At 40.9% G+C, this 14,264-nt stretch overlaps 1 protein-coding gene across 1 annotated transcript in view; it reads left to right on the forward strand.

Annotated features, from left to right (window-relative positions):
• Nucleotides 1-14,264, forward strand: part of SLC9A9 (solute carrier family 9 member A9) — a 625,461-nt gene that overhangs the window by 186,527 nt on the left and 424,670 nt on the right. The window contains exon 6 of the mRNA XM_062213558.1: nucleotides 8,775-8,880. Within this exon, the coding sequence (XP_062069542.1) occupies nucleotides 8,775-8,880 (106 nt within the window). The remainder of the gene's footprint in view (nucleotides 1-8,774; nucleotides 8,881-14,264) is intronic.

Raw genomic sequence — 14,264 nt, forward strand, 5'->3', positions numbered from 1 at the left:
ATTCACATGTTCTAGGTCTTGGTTCATGGACATCTTTGTGTGTGTGTGGTTGTTGGCAGGGGCCGGGGTCAGTGAGGGAAAATGTATTATACAGAGTCCTATACAGTGTGGTGCCAGGGATGGGCGGATTCATAATATGACCCCTCTCTTCCTGTCATTTTTCCCTTCCTCTGTGTTGACTCTTCTCCATACCAGCTGTGCTAATCGTTGAGAGATAAAAATTTTCACCTCCATTTGGAAACATTTCTGTAATGTCCCTCAGGGTCTTGAGTCACAAGTTAAGAAGTGAGACTATACGACATCTGCTTATTTCATGTCTTTTTTTGTATAAAAAATTAATTTATGAAGCCTCCCTTAATTTGTGTAAACCATGATCATGAGTTAACACAACTGTCTTTTTGACTTGGCTCTCTCCTCACAGTTAATACATATCATGGATTGCAGTGATATTTCTACCTCAAAGTGTTGTTGTCTAACCTTGCTCGTGGACTCCACTGAGCTGTTGTTTGGATTTTTTTTTTTAATTAATGTTGTTTGGATTTATTTCATGATTTGTATGTGAACACCTGCCTTCCATCTTTCATATTTAAAATGGGGAGGTGGTTTAGTGACAATCCTAGTTGGGGAGTGCTGGTATGGCGGGGTGAGTTGTCTTCTCTCAGATACTGGGCCAACTGCACAGCTTCCCCATTAGGCTGCACCATGGCTCATTAAACCCCATTGGTGAGAAAATTGGGTCTTTGTTAAATGTTTATGTTCTTTGCTAACATTGAATTTAGAATATTCTTGTTTTAAGTAGCTTTGAGGAAAATGTTAAAGAACAAACTTAGGAGCCAGCAGATACCAATCCGTGAGTTCCCTGTTACAAGATCTGCAAAACATTGCCCACCTGGATCTATTTTCAGGTTTCAATCATTCCTTTTTTTTTTTTTTTTTTTAACCTAATTTTTCCTTCTCCTGAGGTGAAATTTCATGATATTCTGATGACCTCTTTCTATGTGCGGTGACTACTAGGGACTGTACTGGTTTTTAAGCAAAAGATGAAGTAGATTATTCTCGAACACCATTCAGCCACGTTTGAAGTCAAGAAAAGGATTGTGCTTGCCCGTGTTTTTGTTTTGCATCTTTTACTGAAGAAATAACGTCTCCCCTCAAAACACTTACATTTCAAAGAGAACTTAAACAAATATGAATACCACTGACAGAAATCTGATTCTGGAAACCTATTAGTGCTCTTAATGTAAAAGGAATAATTTTTCTCATGTGAGAGTTATCAGAAATCCTCTGCATATATGCCAAAAGAATCATTTTTAGTTATTGTGCGGCATACGATATTGAGATTCAGGGAGCCTTTCTCAGCAGGGGTCCACCAAGAGGATTAAGTTCTACAGAAAATGATTTAAGTATCTATTTTTCTCATTTCTCTCAAGGATGATGCTGAGCTAATATTCTCTGTGATGGATAGGAAGTAAGTTAATTCATTTCATACAACAAATTCTTTAGGACAGAAGTCGCCAAGATTTTTAGTATTACAACCCTTTGTAACTCTTCAAAATCTGAAAGAACCCCCAAAGAGTCTTTGTTTGTGTGTGTTATATTAATATTTACTATATTAGAAATTGAAACAAATCTTAAAACATACTTTTATTGACTTATTTAATAATCAGAAACTCTGTTAATAATATTTTTTTATTCATTTAAAATTTTTTTATTTGACAGATAGAGTTAGACAGTGAGAGAGAGAGAGACAGAGAGAAAGGTCTTCCTTCCGCTGGTTCACCCCCCAAAATGGCCACTACGGCCGGTGCGCTGCGCCCATCTGAAGCCAGGAGCCAGGTTCTTCCTCCTGGCTCCCATGCGGGTGCAGGGGCCCAAGCACTTGGGCCATCCTCCACTGCCTTCCCAGGCCACAGCAGAGAGCTGGACTGGAAGAGGAGCAACCGGGACTAGAATCTGACACCCATATGGGATGCTGGCGCTGAAGGCAGAGGATTAACCAAGTGAGCCATGGCGCTGGCTCCAATAATATATTTTTATGAAAAATAAAATAATTTTCCAAAGCAAAAAATTATCAAGAAGAGTGGAACTGTGTTACATACCTGTAAATCTCTTTAATATGTGGTACAGTGGAAGACAGATGGATTCACACACCTGCTTCTAAATTCAGTCTGTTGCACTAATATACATAATATAGCATCTGGAAAATTCCACTGAATGCAATGAAAGAATAAGAATGAGGAACACAAATAATGTTTTCATTGACCTTGAGGATCTTCCTGGATAGGTCTCAGGAACCCAGAGGGGTGCCTGGGCCATACTTGGAAATCATCTTGTTGGGACATTACATCTTCTTTCTCCCTGGGAACCTTGCTTAAGAAGGACTGCAATGGGGTGTTTGCATAAAGTATTTTCCCTACCACTAACTTGGAACCAAAATGTTATATTGAAGGTCAAAATAAAATTGCCATGTTTTAGGGCTAAGTCATTCATGATGTTTCATGCAACATCTACTTCAGAATGGCCTCAGTGAAGCAACATCTAGGTGTTCTAGATCTGCAATTGTTTCTCTGTCCTAGTACAAAAGGGTTAAGTTTTCTAATTGTATTTCTAGGATTGTGATGGGCAGAGCTCCACCGGAAAAACCCATCTATGCACTGATTGTATCACTGAGTCTTCACTGAGATGGAATAGGCTCAAAATAATTCGGTATTTCAGCCCATCCCCTTATTCCACAACGTTTTTGGAAGCTTCACCCTAAAATCTCACTACATACACTATTTCAGGAAAGTGGGAAAAGTTGCAGGATAATTTCCTCCACCATTCTCCATCCAAGGTACAAACATACATTTTTACAAAATGGAAATTGAAAAATGCTACCTCATTATGAGACTACCAGGGTTCTCCACCTGTCAGGCCTGACACAGATTCAGCTGCAGGAGCCTGAGACATTTTTTATTCTCTGTGTGTCACGGACAAGTGTCAAACATACTGGTCTGCTACAAAAAACCACAGAGAGCACTCTCCAGGGAGAGCCAGTGTTTGACAAGGCTGAATGATGACTTAGAATGACAGGGGTAGGAACTAGTGTGTCTTGTTGTCCATTGACCGAGGCACATCTTGTACTGGGTTGCTAAGAACTGCCACATTACAATATCATTTGAAATTTAAATCTTTGGCAAAACAAGAAGAAAACATGGGTCAGAGAGCTGCTAATGGAGATTCCAGGGAAGAGGCTGTCACTGAATCACCCTAAAGACTTAGAAGTTACTGAAAAAATGTCAAGAAGTGGTCAGTTGAAAAGATGGCAAATTTAAAAAAAACATGAAACATTTTTTACCAGTCAACACATTGAGGGCAGCATTGTGGCATTGCAGGTTAAGCCACCGCCTACAATGCCAGCATCCCATGTGGGCACCAGTTCAAGTCCTGGCTGCTCCACTGCCTACCAACTCCCTGATAATGCACGTGGGGAAGCAGCAGAAGATGGCCCAAGTGCTTGGGGCCCTATGTCCATGTGGGAGACCCAGATGAAGCTTCTGGATCCTGGTTTTGGTCTGGCCTAGCCCTGACCATTGTAGGCATTTGAGAATGAACCAACAGATCAAAAATCAATCTCTCTCTCTCTCTCTGACTTTCAAAGAAAGAACTAAATAAAATCTTTAAAAAAGAGTCAACACATTGAGATGGGGTCAGAAGATCATTTTTTATGTTTTATATCTCCATATACGTTTATTACCTTGCAGATGAGAAAAGATTAGTCTTGATATAACATGGTTGTAGTAGGGGACGAAACTCTTAGTCTGATGAAGAAATTCATCAAAATATACTATTTCAGTGTTGGGGTTTTTGTTTTGTTTTGTAGGTTTAACATTATCCTTTATGTGAGCTTACCAGATGGAGACTTGACTCTTTCTACCAGCAAAAGTGCTGCACATTTTCAGCCCTTCTCCCACCTCACCTAATGCGTGGTTCCCCTGACTCTGGGGCGATCTTGCTTTATTGGGAAGACACACTTCCCTTCTGCCCCTCCATTGCCCTCTGCCTTCCCTACACCTTGCTGCAGCAGGGTCCCAGGTTTTCAGCCTCTCTTTCTTCTGACCGGTTCTGTGCAAGCTGCAAAGGCTCCCTTGGCCTCCATTACCCATAGTAACTGCTTTTACTCTCTCCATCCCTTACCACCAGCTTCTCAGAGGTACAGTCCACACACTGACTCCTCCCTCACTTCCCCCTGACCCCCCACCATTTGGAACTATTTGGCTTCTAGAACTATTTTCTCAGAGACATCCAATGATTGATTCAGAGGCATTTCTTAGTTACTCAGTTATCATACTGCTCTACCACCCTTACCTAGAAGGAGGGGTGTGTGGGGGGTATAAGGTCATGAGTCAGTATAAGGTCATATGTGCTTAATCCCTGGTTACTAATTTAGGTGACAAAGTAGATTTTTCTCTAGCTGCAAAATCAGACGAGAAGAGGGTGTAGAGAGGAGAAGGAACTCAAAGTCACAAAGGAAGTGTTAGAAACTTCATTAAGAGATGAGCAAAACAAAAGGATGATAAAGGTAAAAGTGATCAATCCCCTGATAAAATGAGAGGTGTAAGAAATTGGATTGGGTTTTTTCCTCTTCCTGTCCACATGGCGTCTAGAATATTCACCTACCCTATCACAAAGAAGGCTCATCTAAACAAGCATTGCTTTTTAGCCCAGTCTTGGGCCAGGGTTGCTCTTAAAAACCAGCAAGGTGTGGACAGAGCTGGCTTGAGCATGTCCACAGCTAATCCAAGAGACTGTCTCCAGGGAAGGCGCCACAGAGGGTCTTGGACATCGTTTGTGAGATTGAGCCCTGCCAGCGAGCTAATGAAATGAGTTTTCTAAAAGCTCCAAGCTCAGCAGCAGAGTGGGAGGCTAATTTCCTGACTCACCTATTCGACTCATTTGTTGTCCTGGCAAAATATTCCCTCTTGTAGGGTACACTGCCTGGCTTTATTTCTAAGCTATTCCATGTCTTCACAGGGTAGATAGGAATGTGCACAGTAATAGCTTTTTCTTTTGTGTGGGGTATCGTTTATGAAATGAAGTTCAGTTCTTTGTTCAAAGGCATCGTGGGAATGTCAGAATAGTTTTTGAACAAAACTGGATATTCATATAATAGCCTTTCGTCTCAAGGGCAAAGAGTTCTTGTTATAAAAAATGCAGAGTCCATTCCCATAAGGCAGAATGGATGCTATAAGGGGACAAGCAGGGAAAGAAGCCAAGCCTGTACATCCCTGGCCATGAGCTCGGAGACCTCCAAGTCATCTGCAAAGCTCAAAGGTACAAATAAACATCTACAGAGCCTAAAATCAGGAATAGTGCTGCCATGTCATAATGTTCCACTATAGAATAATTTTACTGTGTGGTGTGGTTGCTTTTGGACTAGAAGTTAAGTTGCCTCTGTCCTATATTAAAGTGTCTGGTTTTAATACCCATTTCTACCTCACGGATCCAGCTTCCTGCTAATGCAGACCCTGGGAGACAAAGGTGATGGCTCAAGTGGTTGATTTCCTGACACTCATATGAGCAACCTGAAGTAAGTGTCTGACTCCCAACTTACACCCTGGTCCAACCTTGGCTATTGCAGATCTTTGGGGAGTAAACCAGTGGACAGATTGCTCTCTCTCTTGCTCTCGCTCTCTCTCTCTCATATCCAATCTCTCTCTGCCTCTTACATAAATAAATATTTTTAAACGAATAATTTTACTTTTATTTCACAAGATTGGATCAAAAGAGAAATGCTATTAACTACCCCCTCCAATTGAAGCCTTGGTGGGGGTCTAAATATTTTTTCTGATTTTTTTTCATTTCATTTTAAAGGCAGAGAGAGAAAGAGAAAGACAGAGAGCTCTTCCATCTGCTAGTTCACTGTCGAAATGCCTGCAACAGCCAAGGCCTAGGTCAAAGCCAGGAGTCTGGAACTTCATCCAGGTCTCCCATGTAGGGGGCAGGGGTCCCAGTTCTTGAGTCACCATGTGCTGCTTCCCAGGGTGCACATTAGCCGAAAGACGGAACAGTAACAAAGGAGCCATGCTCAAGCACAGGCACTCCCCTATGGGATGCAAGTGTCTCAAGTGGCGACTTAACCACTACACCAAATGCCCACCGCCACCTGCCCCAGAGATGCGGTGTCTTGACTCTACCCAGAAAGGAGAAAGAGCTTAGCAGTAGTGCTTCCGACCCACCTCCCACCCCCAGCTACGAAGGCCAAGGGTGTGTCAGAAGTTAACAGCCACATGCCAGAAGGGAGGAGATCTCTGTCAATTTACTTCATATGATTAATAGGACCTATTCAGCCAGAATAATAAAATTGATTCTATGCCTGGTAAAATGGGATATGGCCAATTGTCCTGCCAGTTCAGGACATTTCATTTCTTCCTCTTTTTTTAATTCTTGCAGTATCTACTTTTTAAAAAAATGTTTATAGTTTTAATTGACAAAAATTATTTGTATTTATGGCATTCAACATGATGTTTTGAAATATGCAAACATTGTGGAATGGATAAATCAGGCTAATTAATATATACATGACCTCACATGCTTATCATTTACTTGTAGTGAGAACAACACTTAAAATGTACTCTTAGCAATTCCCAAGTGTGTGTAGTTATTAATTATAACCACCATGTTGTATCAGTAGATCAAAATCCAGAGTCATTCCTTGCTGCCCTTAAGCAACCAGACCCACCGATTTCCCGTCCCAGGATCTTGGGGGTACTGTCTATTCTGCTCTACCTTCATTGACATTAAGTCCTATTCTTTCCCCATTAAAGGCTTACTATGTTGCAGCCTTAATGCTAAGGGTAGTGACACACACAAACAAAATGAGAAGCAATGAATAGTGAAGTAGCCAGCACTATGGTGGTTGACCTATCAGAACTGCAGGCTAAGGATGAGCAGGAGGTCAAGGGCCTGAATCCTGTGTCCTGGAGCAACTAGACTCTTACAGAGACTACTGGGAAAGCCTCTAGCAAAAGCCTACCTCTGCCCTCTGCCCCACTGTCCAAGCTCCATTTTCAAAGTACAAATGGATTGTGCTAGCCTTCTTCTTAAAGCCCTTCCATGACTCCCTGCTGTGCAAGACATGCTCCAGACTTCCTGATAACACTTAGAAAAACTTAAACTCAACTTACCTTCCAGCTTTTTTTTTCCATAGCACACTCATACAACGCAGTTACTAACTTCACAGTCCATCAAACAGGAAAGAACAAAACAGAAATGGCACTCTCCATACTTCTTTAAAACTTTATATCATCAGGATTATTTTCAACCACCCTCTTTTCTCCTTGGTAATCAATTCAATGGATCATTTTCTTAATGATTGCTGTTCACACTTTGCATAACTTTCAGATATCAAGACACTGAGTAGTTTTGATGAACACAGATAATCACTGTGTGATTACTTACTGTCTTGATGTACTCACAAAGCCTCATAAAAATACAAGGCACTGAGTAACCACAGAGCAGGCTGTCAGGACCAGGCACTGGGGTCTCCTTCTTAGGGTCATTGGATCTGTCTTCCTCGATGAGTATGAAATCAGGGGAGGGTGAAAACCAGGTGCTGACCTCCTTTTCCTTACGGGAGTAGGCTGTTGCAATAATACTCATTCTTTCACTTATTTAGTCATGCATCAGTTATTGTTGGCCACATACCATGTGTTACAAAGATGAGGCCTGTCCTCAGGGAGTTCATGGCCTCTCGATATATTTTGGGATTTGGTCCAAACACTGAGGCGGTAAAGGAGTGAGCCAGGTCTCTGCTGGAGAAGCTAGGTTGTTGGGAGGGTGACACTTGAGAAGTTCTTAAGGAATAAGGGATCTTTTTATAATGGGCCTTTGAGGACCCCTTATAAATATAATATTTATAGGATATTTAGGAGGTTCTTGAAGAGTTGGGAGTATTTTTAAAAAGAGTCTTTGGTAAAAAAGCTGTGGATGGAGATGGGGAGTGGGTATGTTTGTATTTAAGGACTAAGGGATTGTGTGCGTAGGAAATTGCTGCCCTAGTAGAAGGAATCAAAAGGCAACGGTAGTTGGGAAAGTGTGTGGTGTCTTTGGGAAGCTACGGCGAGTGCGAGTTCTCTGTGGCTTGAGGAAAGCAGCATAGAGGGCAGGCAGTGATGTTGTTGAAGGTAAGCCAAGTGTTGGTCATAGAAAACTTGTATCAGGCCAGCGCCGCGGCTCAATAGGCTACTCCTCCGCCTTGCGGTGCCGGCACACCGGGTTCTAGTCCCGGTCGGGGCACTGGATTCTATCCCGGTTGCCCCTCTTCCAGGCCAGCTCTCTGCTATGGCACGGGAAGGCAGTGGAGGATGGCCCAAGTCCTTGGGTCCTGCACCCGCATGGGAGACCAGGAGAAGCACCTGGCTCCTGGCTTCGGATCAGCACGATGTGCCGGCCGCAGCGGCCATTGGAGGGTGAACCAACGGCAAAAAGGAAGACCTTTCTCTCTGTCTCTCTCTCACTATCCACTCTGCCTGTAAAAAAAAAAAGAAAAGAAAAGAAAACTTGTATCAAAGAGCTCACACTTTCTCTATAAGCAGTGCAGGGCCCAGAGAGTTCTCTAGTTAGGGGAGCGGCATGATTAGATGATTTCTGAATAAAGATCCAGCGTTGTTATAAGTGTCAGATTTGAGAAAAATAGGCCCTTACTTAATACTTTCACCAAGCGGCTAAAACCAAAGAAAACGCCACGGCTGTGTCTCCACTAACGCTGAGTATTTGTGTGTGTGTCTCCCTAGTGACGGTGCTGGCCATCTTCCATGAACTGCACGTTGACCCGGACCTGTACACACTCTTGTTTGGGGAGAGTGTATTGAATGATGCAGTGGCCATCGTACTCACCTAGTAAGTACCAGCACTTGGCCTGTGTTTCTTTAACCAAGTGAATCATGCCTCCACTGGGAGATCATTTCTGATGACTTTAATGCTATGTTTTCTCTTCTGTCATCGAGACATAGGCAATTACTAGCTTTTAAGGAATTGTTATCACAGAAAACCTCCAATAATGGGCACAATTCATTAGGTACCTAATTTCTAATACTATTAATGTTTTTTCCTATTTCCAGCTTATTACACGATGCTACCCAGAGGGTAGCATGTTTTCTTCTCAGTGCATATTTTTAACTGATGCACTAAAGCTTCTCAAAATGCACAGAAGTGAGATTTCTTCATTTCAAATCAATATTATTTAATTTTTCCCCTATACAAGTCACTTTCCAGATAATAGACTGAGAGAAACCCCTATATGTACAGTGAGTTTGGCAGACCAGAGCTAGAAGCTGAGGGTCAGAATACTCTTTTTATTTCTGAATGCAAATGTAATGCTTTGTAAGAATGCACACATCTTTAAGCCATTCTATGCCAAATGAAATTGATGGAGCTTCAAGAGCCAATGTAATTTCCTTTCATGCTGGAAGAATTTTCTTTTAGGAATGAGAACCAGTGCTCTTTCCTCACCTCTCCTTTAGACACTTACCATTTATATTTAATAAATGCCACTTCGGTGGCTTTCACTATGTCAAAGGTCTCTTCTTGGTTTTAGATTAAGATCAACATTTTGGGCAGTTGTCAGATAGCCAAAAGGAAAGTAACGGTCTGATAATTTAATGGGACCACAGGATTCTATTTAGGGTGTTAATTACTTCAAATGCAGTTGAAAATATATTGTGAAGTAACAAAGGATTTTTGAAAGTCAGATCACACAGAGGGAAGACAAAAACAACAGAGCAGTTGTACTCTTTCCTTTGTGTTTTCCAACTAGCTGACATCTTTGAAGGCTACCACCCCAAATTTGCCACTGATCTCAGCAACTTTCAAGTTTGAGTCTCCAAAAGCACTGATATTTCACCTGGCCACAGAAAAGTGTCTTTCTAGCATTAAAGGGAAATATCAGCAAGTGCAAATGAAGAGCAAAAGTCGAAGGCAAATTCACAAATGCTAAAAGATGCTTTTCAAGAAACACCAAGAACAATTAATTAGAACATCAGGAATCCTTGTCCAAGAAATATTAGCATTAAAGGAACACTTGAACTAAATTTTTTTTTAAATCTGCTGAATCCCTCGTTTTTACTTCCTGAGCTGCCGAGCTGTAAAAGGCCAAGCAAAGCAAAACCACTAAAGTGCAAATGAGCTTGGGAAAGAACCGTGCAGCTTCAGTCGAGGGAAGGATTGGCCTTTCTGCTTCTGGCATCGCCATTCACAGCAGTTTTCCACTGAAAATACAGACTCTAAGGAGGAGGGTTGATGCCATTGAGCACCAAGCCTGGAGGGCATTTGAAACCATTTATTTCATGTCTGTCCCAGTCACTACATGGTTATTGCCGGCGATTCCTCTCCTACTCCTCTACTCACGTCTTAAGAATGTCTTAATCACACAATGTGTTTCACAGTCTGGCCAGATCTCTTTATTTCTAGACATGGGATTATATGCTATTCTAACTGAAATCTTTGTGCTCCCAAGCTTTGGCAATTCCAGGATTGTGCAATGACCCCAGTGAATTCCAATTTCAAACGAAGGTAATCCTAAGGAAGAGCTTGGACTCCCGAAAGCCTATACACTGGAATCTACAGGCTCTTTCTTTCACATGGTGCACTTGAGCCCCACCAGCCCCTCCCATCAGCTCTATTGAGTGATACGTACTTACTGTGTCTTGGGTCCAAACTATAGGTCCACCAAAGCTACCCGTCACTTACCACTTCCTCCTCCATGCACAAGTGTCTCTGTGTTGTTTGCTTCCCATATTTTCTTTCTCACTTGCTTCTGAACCTTAGTATACAGCACACATAACCATCTCTTTCATCTTCTTGTGCACACACACGTGTCTTCTCTTTGTACTGCCCCATCCCCACACTCTTCCCACTACGTTCTGATGCCCTTAGGAGAGTCCAACATATGTATCAAATAAAGATTTTCTGTCACTTTCATACTGAAAGTTCACACGCTTGTCTCTCCACTTTTCTTTCTCTTTCCACTAAACCAGACAGGTGGTACCTCCATGCTTTTGCACAAAGCTTATTCCCCCTGGATTGCTCTCAGCAGTGTCTGGCTCTAGCTAACCAAGTTGTTAAGTTCTTACCAGTCTCCTTTCCTTGGGAGTCACCAGCCCACAGGTTGCGTCTACTTCACCATTGTGTTTGCCTCCATCATCTGTCTCCAGCACAGCATAGCACACATACAAGGTTTACATGTGTATTTGCCTTTCTAGATAGTAATGTTCTGAAAGCAAAGTCTGTGAACTTAAAGTATGTATTAAAAGAACAAAGGAAGCACTCTGTTTTTTTCCCTTTCATAGTTCCACCTTTGTGTAGTTTTGAAGTTCAAGAATAATGATAGAACTATCCTTGAATCATGGAGAAGACAAGTTATACATTTTGATCTGAAATGAGATATATGCTAGTCTCAAGTTTTCATGAGAGGTATGTTCCTTGACCGCCCCTCCACCCCAGTGCATGCCTGAAACCACAGATTGGACCAAAACCCCTATGGACTCTTTTTTCCCACCTGATACTTTTAAATTTTGTAGAAAAATGAAATTAAAATATGCTTATTTTGTCACAAAATTTTTTTGACATCCATGCATGGTTTTTTTTCATAATATTCATTGTGAACTTTTGAAGACCACTCATATATACAAACATATCATCAGATTTCATTTATAAGTTAGGCACAGTAAAAAAAAACAGCAATAATAAAATAGAACAACTATAATAAAATACTATAGTAGAAGTTATGTAAAACATTTGAATAGTTTATTGCTAGAATTTTCTATTTAATATTTTTTGGACTGCAGTTGGTCTTGGGTATCTGAAACTGCGGCAAGTCAAATGCCAGGTTTTGGGTGACCACAAACCAAAACCCAAATCATTGAGATTTTGGCCCTTGGCAATGCTTCAAAGGAGCCATATTGGAAGGCCACACACTTTCATTTACCCTCCCATCTTCTGCCAGCAAATTCCCTTGCTTAAGAATCATCCTCTTCAGTTTTAGCATTTTTAGTTACCAATATTATGACAATGTCATGCCCTAGAATTTAGCCACATTTTAAAAGAAAGCAGCTTTCCTTTGCTAATCTAAGAAGCAAATCAGCTCTATCGAGTGATGTCTTGATGTCTTGGGTCTGAACTGTCTGTCCACCAAAGCTTTCCATCAGGCTAAAGGTATTCTGATTTGTAGATGATTACTTTAGAATTGAATTTAATGAGTACAGCTTTACATAGCAATGGGTGATGGATGCTACATCATGTGCCCATGATTAAAAAAACAGAGTTGCTTGACCTAAAATAATAGTAACTTTTTTTCACACCAAAGTTTTGACATTAGCTTGTCTATGACCTACTCTTATTTATAGTATACAAGAAATGTGTTCCCAAACATGGATGCATATTAGCTCACGAATGAATTCTATTTGATGGGATTGAATTTCTACAGGTTGCCTCATAGGCTATGAAGGAAGGCAAAATACACGTTAAAGAACTCTTGTGGGGTGTGTGTTTTGAATCCTGTACAAAATCATTAATTTAAGAGGCAGCACTGTAGAATAGAAAAAAGCTGAGGTTAGAAGTCAAAAAAATCTGATGTCAGGATTGACATTAAGTAGCTGTGCAATTATAATAGTTGGCAGGAAACCAACCCAAACTGTGGTAAACAAAAATGGAATCTGTGTTAACTGATTTAACTGGACAGGTGAAATGAGAGAGCTCTTGCTTTTCTCACTGACCTGCTTCTTGGTTCATTCCCTTCTGGTCACAAGATGGCTGCCAACCTCTCTCAGGGCCATTTCCTGCTTCAGGAAAACAGCAAGAATCTTTTCCCACCATTCCTATCCTGAATTTAGTAAACCTTTTGGATTCTGATGCAGTTGTTGTAGACCTGTTTGGAAGTAATCAACATAGCCAAGGTGGTAGGCTACACTTACTGGCACAGGCCTTAGTCCCATGCTCCAATGAGTTCCAGAGTATATAATAAGCTTCACTTGGAAGCACATGAGCTGAGATGGGGGAAGACAGAATTATAGCTGGGGTAATATTGCCATGAGAAAGGGGAAGTGGGTGCTAGGTAAAAGCACAGCAAAACAAAACCTGGGTGACTGCTGCAGGAATTTTATATGATTATAAGCTTTCTATAATTGCTTTCTTATCTATAAAATGTAAAAATAATTATTCTACGTCCATTAAGAATGATTCTGAGGAGCAAATAAGGTTATGCAGTTGAAAACTCTCTGTAGTCTCTAAAATACATGTAGTCTGTACTGTATAAGTATACAATTTATATCAATATCTTTCATTCCTCTTACATAGATCTCTCTGGTTTCATTAAAATGATTGAGCTACTTCTGGTGAAACATTCTTTCATAAATATGGCATTTAATGATCTAAAGAATATAGAGAATAACCATTTTTACGTGTGATTTCCTCCATTAGGAATGAACCACTTAGTTAAGACATACTGCCCAAAGTTGATTAAGTCAAGAAATAGCAGTTGAAGTGTATTACTTGAAATTACAAACGTACTCACAACCAAAACTGTTAGTGAAATGAGAGGAGAAAGAAAGTGAGAAATAAGTTAACTAAAATTCTCTGTCATGTTAAGAAAGCAATAGATACTCTGTGGAGTTGGTAAATCAAGAGACTGAGGTGTATATGTAATATCAAGAGCCACAGGGTTGGGGCCAACACTGGGGGACAGCAGGTTAAGGCGATGCTTTGGATGCCTGTATTCCTTATTGCCATGTCTGGGATTGAGTTCTGCCTCTGCTCCCTAGCCAGCTTCCTGCGAAAGCATCTGGGAGGCAGCAGAAAGGGTTTAGGTTTCCAGAAGGCGTTCAGGTCTCCCAGTACAGGCACTGGGGAGTGAAAACAGCAGATGGAAGTTCAATCTCTCTCTCTCTCTCTCTCTCTCTCTCTCTCTTTCTGAGTCTCTCTCTGTTTCTCCCTCCCTCCCTCTTCCTCTCTTTCTCTCTCTCCCTCTCTATCATTCTGACTTTCCAATAAATAAATAAATAAATTAATTAATAAAACTTTTAAAAAGAGTCATAGGGCAATCATCAGGATAAATAAAATCATAAATGGTTAAAAAACAGATTATTTTGCTATGTGGGACAATGATTTAGGTAAAATGAGAAAACAGCATTTAACCCTCTATTTTATATCTTTTCATACTGTGTGGATGTTTTTTAATACTTTGGATTATATTTATTTAAGTATCTTTAGTCTGGTGAATAAGATATGAA

This window comes from Lepus europaeus, chromosome 2, assembly GCF_033115175.1.
Source record: "Lepus europaeus isolate LE1 chromosome 2, mLepTim1.pri, whole genome shotgun sequence".
Classification (NCBI taxonomy): domain Eukaryota; kingdom Metazoa; phylum Chordata; class Mammalia; order Lagomorpha; family Leporidae; genus Lepus; species Lepus europaeus.